The 15,656-nt window shown below is 43.9% G+C and overlaps 1 protein-coding gene across 2 annotated transcripts in view; it reads left to right on the top strand.

Annotated features, from left to right (window-relative positions):
* The window catches only part of FAM234B (family with sequence similarity 234 member B), a 254,974-nt gene that overhangs the window by 144,278 nt on the left and 95,040 nt on the right, over positions 1–15,656 (top strand). For both annotated transcript variants that reach the window (XM_069231446.1, XM_069231447.1), the window contains one exon: positions 735–882. In XM_069231446.1, the coding sequence (XP_069087547.1) occupies positions 735–882 (148 nt within the window). The remainder of the gene's footprint in view (positions 1–734; positions 883–15,656) is intronic.

Here is a 15,656-nt window from a genome sequence, read left to right as displayed (position 1 = left end):
ACCTTGTTTTATGCAGCATCAGCAACACGATTTGGGAAAGCCAATAGATCAAAAAGGCGAGACCCATTGGCTTTGCCAATGTTTGTGATCAGGGAGCATAAAGACACAGCTAATCATCACACATCCAGCAAATATTTCATATATTTGCATGGAGCAGTCCGCAGAAGAGGTAAGGCTTGAACCTTTGTCCCGATATGTGAAAGACTTGAAACACAGGATCAAATATGTGATCAGTTTATGGCTTCTGTTTACGTGGAGCCACCACGGTTCCTTTACTGGTTTCTAGATTGTAGTGAACAGGTTGCAGTTTTCCTTCCTGAATACAGGGATTCCTACAAGAGATTCGAAGTTATAAAGGAGATTTTGGAATGAAAACACTGATTTCATTGATGAGTAACATTCCTACATCTTTTGTCCTGTTTTATGTAAACCTGTCTTTGTGTGTTTGCTGAATGGATGTCTTTGCACATATTCTCCGAACTTATTGGAGCGTGCAGGAAAATCTGACAATGTGGCATCTCCCATGAAGGAAGAACCTGTGGGTTTATATTCTCCTGAGCGACTGTAGCTATGAAAACAGATGTGTGATTTCCTGGAGTTGTTATCCACTCTAATTGGATGCTCCTAAAATGCCGATTATTTATTTTATTGCTGAATGTAGTACGTCAAATGTGTGCACCCTGTAGATAAAATACTGACTTCTTTCATATATATATTTTTGTATTCACTTCTAGCCAGATCTCAGCTTCCTGTTGGTGTCAGGCGGAACCGGAAAGATTATTGGTGGCTTGGTGAAATACAGCATTTTGGGTGATGGCAAATTGGTTGGACCACAAATCTACGTTACTGGTCGGGGTGCATACTATGTATTGTTTGGATTAGGTAAGAAACCAAGTGTGTGAACTGTTTCACTAAGTGTAAAGATGATGATGATGATGGTGTAGTTATCCTTTCAGTTCAAAACCAGAAAGTATTGGTACCGTTAAGCTCCTTTGAGGTTTCAAACCAAAATGATCTCACTGGATGAGTTGGTCCAGGACTGTGCTGTCTGAGTTTAGATTTTTTACATATACACTTTATTTCTCAACCGAAATAGCTGGTCATATTTTAGTAGCTACATTGACATAACCTTTCAAAAAACTGTTTGGTTCAAACTAAGATTCACTCATAACACCAAAACGCTTCCCACTCCTGATCTCGGCAAATAACTCTCTGCCAATGACTCACTCCCCCACAGTGTAGCGTACTATCTGTCTGAAAACAGGCGTGCATGCCCCACATGGTGATATGAAACACTGTGGTGCCACAATACAAAGAGTATATATGAAGCCCTCGACAGTAATTGATTTTCTCCTTCTTTTTCAAGAGGAATAAATACAGTAACACATCTTAGGACAACGTTTTCAATTTTAAAAGATAAGGTGATCTCTCACGTGTGTTCTGTAGGAAGTGTTATGGAGACCTACTTACAGGTATGGGTAAAAGCCAATCCAGAATTAACGGTGGTGATAGCTGAGTGAGTGCTGGGTTGAGGAGGTCATCTGGGGAAAGTAGAGATCAGAAACCTGGCTCAATATTAGTTTGTTGGAGTTGTGGACCTTTCATCCGGTGCTGAGGGCCTTCCTGCTGCCCATCACGGGGAGGTGCTACAGGTTCTTATTGACAACATCACAGCCTTGTGGTACTGCAACAAGTAGGGTGAAGTGGTGTCCTTTGCAAGGGGGCTTTGTGCCTTTGGAATTGACTCGGGGTGTAGGCCATAGCCATCATCGTGAACCTCCTGGCGGAATCCTTGAATGCCAGGTTGGATTAGCTCAGCTTGCAGCTCAAAAATGGCATTCCATCCTGAGGAGGCGCAGGACATCTTCTGACGGGGGGCACACCCCATAAAGATCTTTTCGCTGCTGTCAGGAATGCGCAGTGTCTTAACTTTCTTGCGTGGTGTAAAAACTTTCGCTCACTAGAGCGGCTGACTCTCTTGCTATGGGATACATGACAGCTGGAGTGGAGCATGAGACTCCTGTATGCCTTCCTGCCTCTGCCTCTCCTACCCCGAATTCTGAAAAAGCTCGGAACTGACTGGGCCCTAGTCATCCTAGTGGCTCTGGATTGGGCCAGGGGAGTGTGGTGCTTGGAAATTCTCAGCATGTGCATCTGTTCGTCAATCAGATTGGCATTCTGGCAGGATTGTCTGTTGCTGCAGCAGGGCAAAGTTCTGCACCCAAACCTGTGCAAGCTACATCTCTAAGCATGGAGATAGAAGAGGCTACAATCAACCTCATTCAATCTATAACCTGAGTTGTGGATGTTATCCTTAATGCTAGGTGTTTCAAAGAAGAGCTTTTACGACAGGCTCTGGGACAAATTTCTGGGCTTGTGTGGAGTTCATAAGACAGACCCTTTACAAGCCAAACTGTTGGATGCTGTATTGTTTGTTTCAATTTTAGCCCCGCAAGTCCTTGTAGTAGGCACTTTTGAAGGTTATTTTTTCGTTCTTTTGGCATTTACCGGACCAGCCGTCCTTGTTTACCTCACATGTTTTGATGTGTTTAATCAAAGGTTTAACACACGTGTTCCCTCCAACACTAATTGTGATGTTTTAGTGAGACTTTAACTTTGTCTTAATGTTTCTGATGTATATTCTGTTTGAATCGGTGAACATCTGCTTGTTGGGTCTTATGACCTTAGACTTTCTTCCCCATTGCTATTACTTTAGCTCATCTTGTGAGTGAACTCCAGGCTCTATTGGCACAACAGCCTTTCATCATTGTTTCACTTGTGCTGAGGACTTAGTGGGCCTCTTTGCCAGAGACTTGCAATACCTTTCCATGTTGGGCAATCTATCATTTTCCCAGCATTCTTCGACCTGACTCAGCACTCGAAAGAGGAGGGAAAGCTACATCTTTTGTAACCTGAAAAAGCTTTATGTTTCTACATTGATCCTACCACGGACCATCAAGAGAATGATCAAGTTTTTATGGGCTTTTCTGGGGCGAAGAAAGCAAAGACTGTGCAGAAAAGAACTCTGTCGAAATGGATAGTCATTATGGACTGCTGTGCATTGGCCAAAAGCAGCATCCAGAAGGTCTGAGAGTGCATTCCAACAAGGCCAATGCTGCTCCACTGCAGTGGCACGCAGAGTATACATCCTTGAAATCTGTCAGACTGCGATGTGAGTGTCAGTGCACACATTTACAAAGCACTACTGATTTGGCAGCCAGGTGTGATAAGGGCATTTCACCTGTTTGGTCCTACAAAATGTTCTGGTCTGAGCACCCTTCACAGATCCTTCACTTTTGAGGGGTACTGCTTTGGTGTCTATTCTTATAGTGAGGAATCTGTGGTTACAAGTATCCAACAGAAGAAAAACTTGCTTGCCATATGTAATGCTCTAACCACAGATTCTTCACTGCCCTTCTACCTCCCCGTTTTGTAGAGTGGTATCTTTATATCATCTAGAAAGGTCCCACAGTGGAGATCTGCACACTGATACAGACATTTGTTTTGCGAACCTCTGCCGAGCGTACAGAAGAAGGCAAGGAAGAAATTGATGTCTTGGACCACCAATTTAAATCTCACATTACTGGATATTTTCTTGACTTGGTTACACACTGAATGAATTAATTAATTAATAAGTGATTCATAAAACGTGTGACTAATAGGCAGCATCCCAGCACTGAAACAGGAAAGCAGGAAGGCGTATGTGAATAGTAGACCATGCAAAGTGACCCTAAACAGAAGAAGGAGAAGAGCCATGTGTTAAACTGCTTTCTGAAGGCGGCCTCCAAGGGGCTCTTACAGAGGTTACATTGAAACGAGGAGGCTGGAACACCTTTCTTCATGTGCTTAATGTGGGGAACAGTCAACCCAGAGGCTGATGGAGAGAACAAATCTCCTAGCAAGGTATCCTCTACTAGCTTCAAACATTGCCCTATGGATAAGGGAGAGGGATTTAAGTAAGATCCTATTCCTGACCGGAAACCACTGTAGGGAGTTAAGACTTGGAGAGACTGAAGTGTGTCTAGGCAAACGCAGGAGAAGCTGTGCAGCAACATTTTGAACCATCTCAAGGTGACCTTACAAGGCTTACAAGACACTGAGGTAGAGGGCATTAGCATAATCCAGACACTGTTCCTTTCATTGTCTGTGATAGGTTCCACTCATGTTGTGACTCACCTGTCTAAATCAATGGCCCACCCATCATCTAATGTTTTAAAACCTGGTGCGTGCCTCCCACCTGGTGCGTGCCTCCCACCAGTCCCTCAGTAACCTTCGCGTAACTCACCAAACTAAGTATTGTCAACCTTGTCTCCGTTGGTTCTGGAGCATCAGTAAAAGTCATCTAGATTTCACCTGCTGCCCTTGCATACTAATATATTGTATGGACTGACCAGATCCGGTGCCATAGCACTCATGTGCCTCATTGAATGCGATAAATCTGGCAATCAGGTATACAACTCCAAGTGTAGCACAGCCTCCCTCCTTTCATTTAGTCGCGGACTTCTCCCAGGGAAGTCTTCAAAAGGGATAGACCATATATGCTTTACATGCAAACAGGAGACATTACAGGGCCACCTTTACCATTTGGTTTGACCCTTTGCCCATCTGTCAATGGCATATCAGAGACCCGCTGGCATGTTGTTCCATCATGTGTAACTGAGTAAGTTATATATTTTGGGTTGACATTTTTTATAAATCCACACTTGGAAGATGCAACCCAGCTTTATCCCGGGGCAATTTTGAGGTGGGCAGTTTTATGCTGCTCCACTTCCACACTCAGAACAGAGAGATCAATAACTGAGAGAACTGCAGAATAGGATCACTTCACAATAGATCCCTATAGCACATTCAAACATCAAGGAAGAAGCACCATGTTGGTGAGGGAGACCTTCCTACTACGGACAATGGCAATGAATTCCAAAACACAATGGATTGTTCTAGCCCCTGTACTACCCTCTCCATATTGAGGGAATTGAGCTTCCTTTTTATGAGTCACCCGAATGGCCAGATAGCTGTAACACTCCGTCTTCCACTAGAGGTCATTAACAGAGAAAGACTTCACCTGGCTGACCGTGTCAGAGTTGAACCAACAGAAAGAGCTTCCATTTGGCCCAATGAGTGCGCAAAAGGGCACCTTCCCCAAATGACCCAATATGGATTGATATATATTTCAGAAGATTAGTTATGTATATGTGTGTGTCATCAGCATACATGGACGTTATGTGGTTGAGTCTCTAATCTTTACACCCCAATTATCAAGGACCATACACATTTGACAGCCCATTGGCTCAGTTGCTAGAGCAATTAGTGTGGGTGATAATGGCTACTTGTTGCTCATTTGAAGTTCTAAGCATTGGACATTCCACCCTCACCCCTACTTTAACCCTGGCAGTTGGTGCTGTAAATACCTTATATTGCATTATTTTATTTATTTTGCTATAGTTTTGTTCTTTCTTTTCCCATAGGGTTGCCTTGTTGAGGTTATCGGGCATGGCACAGAATTGTTTATGGTCCTCAGGTAGTTTGTAGTCCGGATAAGTTGTCAGAATAATTTACTGCTTGTCCGAGGAACCCTCAGAACCTGCAATGCAGACCTCTGTTGTGCATCACTTGTTTTGTGCTTCACCACATCCAAGCAGAACTAAGGACATGGACTGGGCTGCATCATCAGCTTGAACACTTTGTATTATTTTTATAACATCCTGTGGATTTTTGACTGTTTCCATGTTTGACTGTTAATGGATAGTTTCACTGTATTTCTCACTCATAAATACATTTTGAGAAAGCAGTGAATAGGAACTGTATATTATTGACTGCATAGCAGTTGCAGTATTTGCTTAACACAACCATATCCTTCCAATGCAGTTTTTTGTACAGGGCTTGCCCCCATTCTATCCCAAATGCATACTGTAATGCAGTAGCTTTTGTTTCTTACTGCTGCCCAGTCACCTGCAGTACTGCTATAATCAAGGCATGTAGCGCTACTGTGTGATGCAACCATCATCTTTATTTCACATCTTCTGTCAGATTGGCAGGTTCATCTTTTGCTCTGCTTGGTGAGATTTCCCAGCCCTGCTCCACTTACAGGGTAGCGGTGCACTGTTTATGGTAAGTCCACCCTTCACAGGCCTGCACTATGGCCACCCAAGTGACTGCTTACCTCTCGGTGAGCCTAACCATCCGTCTCATAACTTAGTCTAGGCTTCTTCTCACTTCTGTTAACAAAGGGCTGACCTGCTCCATGGAGACACCACCAAACTGCTTACCACTTACTGAGCAATTTTAACAGTTCACGTCCTGTCATTATCGGCTGTGTTGCATAATTCATATTCATCTGATTATTATTTTTCATTTAGCTAGATAGCATGACGGTGAAGGATTTTATGAGGGACAGAGGGAGCGCTGCCAGAAAGCATCTAATCAGCCAAGCGCCACACCCCATTCAGATGATGCTTGCAATTAAAACACTGCTTGCATGAGGCATTGGAGCTCCTTCCAGTAGGGAAACATCAGCCAGTCACACCTACTTACTGGACAAGGGGACACTTAATCGCTTCAGTTCGTTCTCCGGTAGGTACTTGCATGTCGCACAACCTCCACATACTTGCCCAGGTCTAAGGGCACCATCCTATGAAGACAAACTTTTGCAGGCCAAAGCCAGAAGTGGCCTGGTGTCACTTCCTTTGGCAGGTAAAGAACTTAAGAGGGGAAGTCAGGCTTTTAAGTGGTTCTGATGTCTAGTTTGTATTAAGTACATTCCACGTCATCTCTGTTAGTCTTGACTAGACCATGATTATCTGAACATAAGGGGGGATAATTGAAATGATTTTCATGTATTCCACAAAAAATGTTTGATGGAAGCCAAGCTAAATTTCTGATGGATACATCTAACTGCAGATGCCTCACCATGTCAATTTCCACAGGTGTCAGAATGGATCCAGAGATTTTTCTCAGCAGTTCCCTTGTGCAGTGGGAAGTGGCATGTGCAGCTGAGTGTCGACTCCATCCCACCTCAGAAATGATGCCAGAGTCACATATAGTCAACACTGCTGTGAGCTGACATCTGCTTCTTTCTTTCCTTCTTTTCTCACCTTCCAACACAAACCACGTTTCCTGGAATTGTCCAGAATTTATTTTATAACAATTTTTCCAGTATGCAAGGGACATGTCTGCCCCCAAAAATGAAAGGCTTCAAGGACTGCATTAAGCACATGACAGCGACAGACTCCCACCAGGTATGTATCTGGCATCTGGGTTCCTGATGTGACTTGAAGTCATGTGAAAGCTGCACCAGGATCAACCCGAAGGTCATCTAAGGTCCCAGAGCCAAGCTCTATATCTCTGAACACCGTCGGAAAGTGCATAAGAGCTGGTCTCACCTAAGTAGAGTACGCATTACGAAGAGAGGTCTGTTATTGAAAGAGTTCCTCTTCCTACTCCCAAGTCATCAGGTATGTTGAAGTCCAAGAAAAAACATAAGCCTACACATGAGTTCCTTTCTTCCTGCATCTCTTGTCAAGAGAAGTTGCATGGATGTCAGGGTACCTCCCAGTTCGGTCATGGACCCTGCCTCGGACCCAGTCCTTCCTCTCATCGCCATCCAACACAAATTCCCTGGTCCTTCATTGATGCCTCAATAGGTCAAAGCCTTTAAGGAGGCCATGTTGTGTATATTTGCCACTCTACTGGCTCCCTCTGGCACATGTACCAGTGCGAAGAATGTGAAGAGACCGCCAGGTTGGCTACTACCAACTGATTTGTCCCTGATATGGACTGTGCCTATTAACCCTGCTGTGGGGCCTGCCCCAGTTCTGAGGCTGACACCTGTCCCGACTTCTCACCTTGGACCGTGAGAATAGCTTGAACTCTCCATCTGGCCCAGCCACATAGGAGTCAGCATCTCTTGCTGTGGGATATTGCCACTACCAGAAACATTTTTCGGATGCAGAGCCCCATTATTGTGGTGATGATGATTCCAACTTTGTGAGAAAGAAAATCTGTTTGTGGCTCTTCAAGATGCCAGTGGGCTACTTATTTCCTTTGACACTAGCCTGAACTCTCCATCTGGCCCTTCCACAGAGGAGTCAGAATCTTTTGCTGAATTCATTAGGAGGGCTGTGGAAGTCCTCAACCTCCAACTGCCATCAGCAGAGGTAAAACCTAATGTTCTCCAGTATTGGATCTTTCATAGATTCAAATGCTTGAGTCTTCCTCGTTGTTGAAGTGGGAGTCACAAGGTATTACTATAAGAGCAATGCAATATAAACTAATATGGTAGAATGCAATGGATAGCCACTGTGATAGCCTATCCATATCCTTTTGTGAAAAAAGAACCAAATCTAGGTCACAGCCTACCAGATGACAGCACCCTGTAGAACCTTCCCAAGAGAGGCTGAGTTCCTCAGATTTTCTACCACACGTCATTTGAGAGGGAGTGTCCCTGAGCTCTACTCTGTGTTTATTCACATTTCTGATAACTTCATCCATTCTCACTATGTAGGACTTTTCTAAGAAAGGACTCTTCAGGTCATGTGGATCTTGTGGTAAGAAGAGACTTCACCAGGAGGATCCCCATAAGGATTGTGTATTTTGCTTGTAAAAATTTCTAGGATCTTTTCAACCAAAACCCTAGAAGACAGAGGGCAAGTTGTTAATTTGGTTACATTGACTCAAAAATCTGATGTAATCTCTGAAGATGAGGACACTGCTAGCTAGCTCTTACACTTCTTCTGAAAAGCACAAAAAGAGGAAGAGATCACAAGAGTCTCCTCATAAAAATGTTCCAAAGAAAACGCACCATGATTCCTCACAAAAAGGAAAGCATTCATCTAGTTCTTCATCATCGGTTATCAAAATCTTCATCAAAAAAACTTGCACTATTGACGGTAACAAAAACCTCTACTCTGTCGATGGAGATTGCTCAAACACCAGCTAAAGCCTCATCAGCAAAACCTTCATTGACGACACCTCCACCGTCGACGGCACCTCTATCATCGACGTCTCCATTGTCAATGACAACTACATCGTCAACATTCACAGCACCGTCAACGACTAATACATCGTCGACAACGAAAAACCATCAGCAACGAAAATACATACCACCTCGTCACCACATCAAATTATTCCATCATTGATGGCACGCTTCTCGTCGACGCCTCCATCATGTAAAATGAAAAGACCCTCAAGCTTGCAGTTTACCCCTCTTTTTCAACCACCATCAACCAGACATTTTTACCAAGATCCTTTGCAGTTCTCACCAGTAACTCCTGCCAATTTTGTGGACGAATCTGATGATAATGATGATGACTAATTTGGCCCAGTACCCAGCCCATCACAGCTGAATGTCAAATATCAAGAGGATGATGATGACCAATATTACACCCAGGAATTCCACCCACAGCATGCGGCTGCCAAGACCCAGCATTATATAGAACCAATTCAGGAATCCATGGTCTAGCTTCCTGAGGCATTAGTAGAAGGCTTACACACCATGTTCTTAGACTACCGTACTGATTTTCCAACACCTGTGGGATCGCAACCATTTCCTCCTCCAGCAACACAACCTCTTATACCTCCTTCAACACTAAGGGTTGTTACACCCTCACACATTGCTGTTCCACCTTCAACTGATGATGATGCGTAGGAGGGTGAAATTCAAGACGCCAGACCCTCTAGCAATGAATGGAATGAATACATAATTCCCACACCTTCTCCTCCACCTACCCAACCAGCAGACTCGCCACCAGAAGACTTAGGTGGTTTTTACGCCCTGATGGGAAGGGTTGTGACTAGATTTCACCTTCCTGTGACGATCAAGCAGTTTGACTGCTTTCTTTATGATTTTAAAGACCAGTCAAGAATAACAGTGGGAGCAATCCCAATATTCCGCTATGTATGAGAAGAAGGAATAAAGGGCATGGAGGCACCAGCTACAGTCACCACAGTCCTACCTAGAATAGATTTTAAAAAAAATACAAGGCCACAGACGATGCACCAGCATGTTTGGTGGGACATCCAAAGCCAGATTCCATCATCACCCAGGCTGCGCAGAGGAGATCAAAGAATTCTTACACGCCTTTCACTTCCCCTCCTGACAAGGAGGGTAGAAGACTCCTAACACAGGCAAGAGATTCATGACCATCTGTGGAACTACTGTGCGGGCAGCCAATGCCTTATTAATACTGGGGAGGTATGACCGCCCAATGTGGTCAGATAACGCACTATAACTAGACTTTCTGCCAGACGATGAAAACCAGGAGGCATGTTAAATCTTACTAAAAGGAGAAAGACCAGCTTCCGAAATCATTGGCTCATCCGTGCACATTGCTTCCCTTTTGTCAGCTGGCTGGTGCAGCCGTCTTTGGATGTCAACGTTGATGTAAGTTGACCACGTTCCATCCAGAGGTACAAAGTAAGATTCTTGACCTGCCTTTTATCGGCGATATGCATTTTAGCAAGCATATAGAGGATACCTTACAGGCCATCGAGGTGGATACCGATACGGCTAGGTCCTTGAGAATGCTTCAATATAGGAAAACACCTTTTCGAGGAGCACGAGGTTGAGGAACCTACACCTTTCATGGAAGCTATCAACTGTACCAACCTCAAAGCTATCAATCATTTCATTCCACCTACCAGCAGCGCCAATGTCGTGCACTACCTCAAGCTACATTTTCCAGACAGCAGCCCAGATGTAAGCAACCAGCACAATCTAGAGATGCGTGCAGGGATAAGTGACAATTCAGTGGAGCCTGCTACAGTTTCCCCTATCCTAATACCCAAGGGAGCACACATCTCGTTACTGCAACCAATGGAAACAAATTATCAAAGACAAGTGTGTCCTGGATATAATAAGATGTGGCCATATTTTGGAGTTTGTACAACTTCCGCCACAAACATCACCTGTGGCTCAAATCCACTTACTCAAGAAGGAAGCAGCCATCATGCTATAAAAGGGCGCCATAGAGAAAGTTCCTCGTTCTCAGATAGGAAAGGGGTTTTATTCTTGTTTCATTCTAATAAATAAAATGTCTGGAGAATGGCGCCCCATTCTAGACCTCAGGAAGCTAAACAAGTATATACAGAAAAAGTAATTCAGTGTGTTAACTCTCCAGGAGATATTGCACCTTCTTGATCATGCGGATTTTATGGCCACTCTTGATTTGCAACATGTCTACGTTCACCTCCCTATCCACCCAAAGCATCGAAAATGTCTCCTCTTTACTGTGGCAGGAGCTCACTTTCAGTTCAAAGGGTCTCTGTTCAGTTCAAAGGGTCTCTGTTCAGTTCACCGAGTGTTTACCAAAGTCCTTGCCACAGTAGCAGCACATTTGAGACTCAAAGGACTACAGCTTTTTCTGTATCATGACAATTGTCTTGTAAAAGCGGGGTCTATCCGAACGCTTCGGAAGCCATGTCGATTTGCTTCCATCTGTTTTGCTGTCTAGGACTCGTAGTCGATTACCAAAATTGGTACTCTTACCCTCTCAGAGGATGCATTTTCTCGGACAACTCTGGACACCATACAAAACAAGGTATTCTTGTCCGCAGAGAGATAAAGGATAATATCACTGGCTCACCACCTATCCAGAAAATGGTTTGTTTCTGTCCATATCCTAAAGTCATTTCTCAGCATGATGTCCTCGGCCATTCTCATGCTGCCTCGGAGATGTCTCAGAATGAGACCCTTACAAGAACAGTTGGACAAGCAGTGGCTCCAAGTAACCGGATCATTCAATAATCTAATTCGAATTACTCCGCCATGAAAAAGGCACTTCTATGGTGGCAATCTGCCAGCAACCTTTCAACAGGGCTAACGTTTCTCTCCACTTCTAGATTTCATTATCACCACGGATGCCTCCCTGGAAGGTTGGGGAGCCCATCATCAAGATCTCCAAATAAGGGGCAGATGGAGTGCTTCTCTTTCCAGAATGCACATCAATTTCTTAAAGTTGAGAGCCATTTTTCGGCACTGCAGTCATTCTTTCCGAGGATACAAACATCATACATCCTCATTCCTACACCAACTGCATGCATTATCTAAACAAGCTAGGAGGTATGATGTCCCACATTTTCTCTCTAGAGTCTCAGAAAATTTGGAAATTAGCACTAGTACACCTTATCTTCATCAAGCCGGAGCATCTGCCAGAGATAAAGAACAATCTAGCGGATACTCTGAGCAGAACCAGTCAAACATGCCACGAATGGGAACTCAATCGGCCAATTCTCAACTCCATATTCCAGAGATGGGGCACACCGAGTTTAGATCTCTTTGCATCACAAGGGAACTGAAACTGCTGGTTCTTCGCCAGCTGGGAACCACAGAGCAGGTCATGGGGGAATGCTTTTTCAATAAGATGGTCAGGCATCTTTGCTTACTCTTTTCCCACTTACCCTCATCTCCAGGATTCTAATGAAAATGAAGAGAGAACCGTGCCGCCTGATCCTCATTGCACCATGACAACACTGGTTCATGCAACTGCTTCTACTCTTGGAAAACAACCCATATCGCCTGCCTGAAACGTCACCTTTTATAAACCATGAACGAGGGGCAGATCCTCCAGCCACATCCCGCCTCTCTCCAATTGCATGCATGGCTGCTGAATTCAACAAGCTCAAGCACTTAAACATCCCCCAGGATTGCAGGGATATATTATCCAAGGCAAGAGCTGATTCCACCAACAAAGCCTATAGGTTCAAATGGATATGTTTTTGCTCTTGATGTCTACAAAACAATATCCACCCTCCCGATTCACCGCCAGAACAGATTCTACCTCACCTACTATCTCTGGCTAAATCAGGACTGTTACATGCGTCTGTTAAAGTTCACCTCAATGCTATTTCACATAACAAATGCTCTCTCAATTCTGTCTCTCTTTGCTCTTACCGGATCATCAAGCAATTTATGAAAGGTTTATTTAGAGCCTTTCCTCCGATTTGCCCTCCTCCACCTGAGTGGAATCTTAATGTAGTCCTTTCGCAACTTGTAAAATCACATTTTGAGCCTTTTCACAAGGCTGAGCTCAAATATCTCACTTGGAAAGTTGCATTACTCTTGGCACTAACCTCTACAAGGAGAGTAAGTGAAAGCCTAGCTTTTACTATCCAGGAACCCTCCCTATACTTCACAGATGACTATGTTCTCCTCAAAACAAATCCAAAGTTTATTCCTAGGTTCTATTCCAATTTCTTCTCAACAAACCTGTGGTACTCCACACCTTTTTTCCAAATCCATCCTCATCAGCTGAAAAGGCACTTCACTCTCTTGACGTCAAACAAATTCTGAAAACTGAACAGTTACTGGTTCCCTATGATCCTAACCAACTAGGTGCTTCAGTCACAAAACCGACTATTTCATGATGGATTTCAGAAACCATCTCTGCCATTCTGAAGCGGGTAAGCCGCTCACACTTACACCTAAAGCACATTCTACAAGGGCAATATCCTGTTCTGCTCCCCTTTTCACTGGTGTTTCCTCCGAGAAGATCTGTTGTGCCGCTCCATGGAAAATCACATATACTTTCATACAGCATTACTGCTTGGAGTTGCCAGCCAGCATGGACGCAGCTGTAGGACAAGCAGTCTTATTTCATCTTTTCCAATAAGGTAAGCCTCTTCTCATAGAGGTGAATTTATTTTTAGTTCTCATTTTATCTCTCTTAGTGTGATTATATTACCCATGCTTAATTTTATATACTGCCATTTCTTATATGGTGAACAGTACAGAGTTATACAAATCATTACCCACCATCCACTAAGGGTATTTGTGTTTTTCACAATTGTGAACTGTTATTACTGCTCTCTATTCTGATTCAAGCATGTGAATCTATGAAAGATCCAATATTGGAGAAGAAAACTTAGTTACTTATCTGTAACTACAGTTCTCTAGCATTGGCATCTGTCATAGATTCACATGCGACCCACCCACCACCCAGAGGTTTACCTTATTTTCTCATTTAGACCTTTATCACATTTGTGCTAGAATGTCCTGCAGTCTAGGTTCTTCAGAGCCACTCCTCTCATTCAAAGAGGCCCTACCATATACCTTAATGTGCACTTGTGCCAAAGCAGATCTTTTCCTCTTGCCCCCTACCCACAATATGTGAATATATATTCCCCGACCCACAAGGGATACATATGGTCCTAGAGACAGATGGTATTTGAATATCAGGTTCACAAGGAAGCACCAGGGCAGTCTGGAGGGGGACCACCTTTTTGTGTAGCAGTCACTGTGTTTGCCATACATTACACCATTCACGTTGCAGACTATCTCCCACCCATACAACGGATGTAGCATGGCACAAATGGATTCTTGCACACACTTGCCCAAAGTGCTTGTCTCTCTCACACACAATATCTCACTTTGCATGCAGAACACCTGGGGAAGGTGTATTAAGGTCCTTAGTTATTGCGAACCAACCAATGTTTGCGAGGTGTTTTGTAGGTTACTTGCTCTTCGGAGTTAGAGGTAAAAGGCCTCTACACCTGTGCTAGAATCTGCTACCACCGGCCTTCTGTCTCACAGTATATGGGTTTAGGAGAGGGTAGTAGACCTTCTCAACTTTGGGTAATGGTAGACATAGGGTGCACCCTTTGGCCAGCAAAGCATTGTGCTCCCCTGGTGGACGTCATTAAAACATGAAGCACCTAGGTTGTGCTGCCTTAGTTTTGAGCTCAGTGGGGAACGTCCTGTATCAAACAAAAGACAGTCAAAATAGCATGGTGGCACACTTTTTCCAGCTGAATCTGATTGGTCTCCGTCTCTGTAGCCCTACTTCAGAAACCTTCCTTCTCTGGTTTCAAGTGAGCATATCTCCTGTCAGGAGCTTTAGCTGTGGATATCTGCTTTACTGTGGTGTTCAGATGTGCCAGCCTCTCTCTCCCTCATCTTAAGCTCGCTCACCAATCGGAAAATATAGGTGGAGACACCCAAGTCAGTGAAGCACAGCACAGCCCATCTCCAGTTATCAAGTCGGCTTATCGCTTGCCCAGGAGTTTTATCCTCTCAGCATCTCTAAAATCTTCCACTTCACTCTCTATGGTGTCAAGTCCTTGCAAACCCCCTATCTGAGTACTTAGGTTAGTGTCAATGACCCTGAGCCAGACATCTAATATATTTTTTGTCTCAAGTCAGATTTTATTCTATTTGAAGCTTTAATTTCGTTCTGTCTGGCACCCCAAGTGAGACAGTTCCCTTCTTTATCAGCTGCAACTCTGAGCCTTAGTTAGAGCACCCATACCCTTGCTGTGAAGTGAAGACAAGTCTTCATCATCTCAGTGGTCTGTTAGCATGACCTGATATCTGAGGCTTGTATTTTTACCTTTGAGACCTGACACTCTTATGACTTTTCTCTCAGTTTGGGCAATCTCCTGTCTGAAGCCTAATCAGTGTAGTGATTTCTGTGTGATGTCGGTCAGCCACCTCTTCTCTCTCAGGATCACATCAGCCTGTGTCCGATCTGAAGCTTGGGCTCAATGACCCAATCGCTCCAGCAATCTGATGTATATACTAATCTGTCTGAATGTATCCTGTGACTTTAAAGCTAAAACCCTATGTGAACTTTTGACTGCACTCTTACCTTCATAAAAGTTGTAACCTATGCTGCTCCACTGGCTCTTAGTGTGTTGTAAGCACCAAGATGTTTTTTTACATTTTG

This window comes from Pleurodeles waltl, chromosome 4_2, assembly GCF_031143425.1.
Source record: "Pleurodeles waltl isolate 20211129_DDA chromosome 4_2, aPleWal1.hap1.20221129, whole genome shotgun sequence".
NCBI lineage: Eukaryota > Metazoa > Chordata > Amphibia > Caudata > Salamandridae > Pleurodeles > Pleurodeles waltl.
This window is presented reverse-complemented; position numbering and strand designations above follow the sequence as displayed.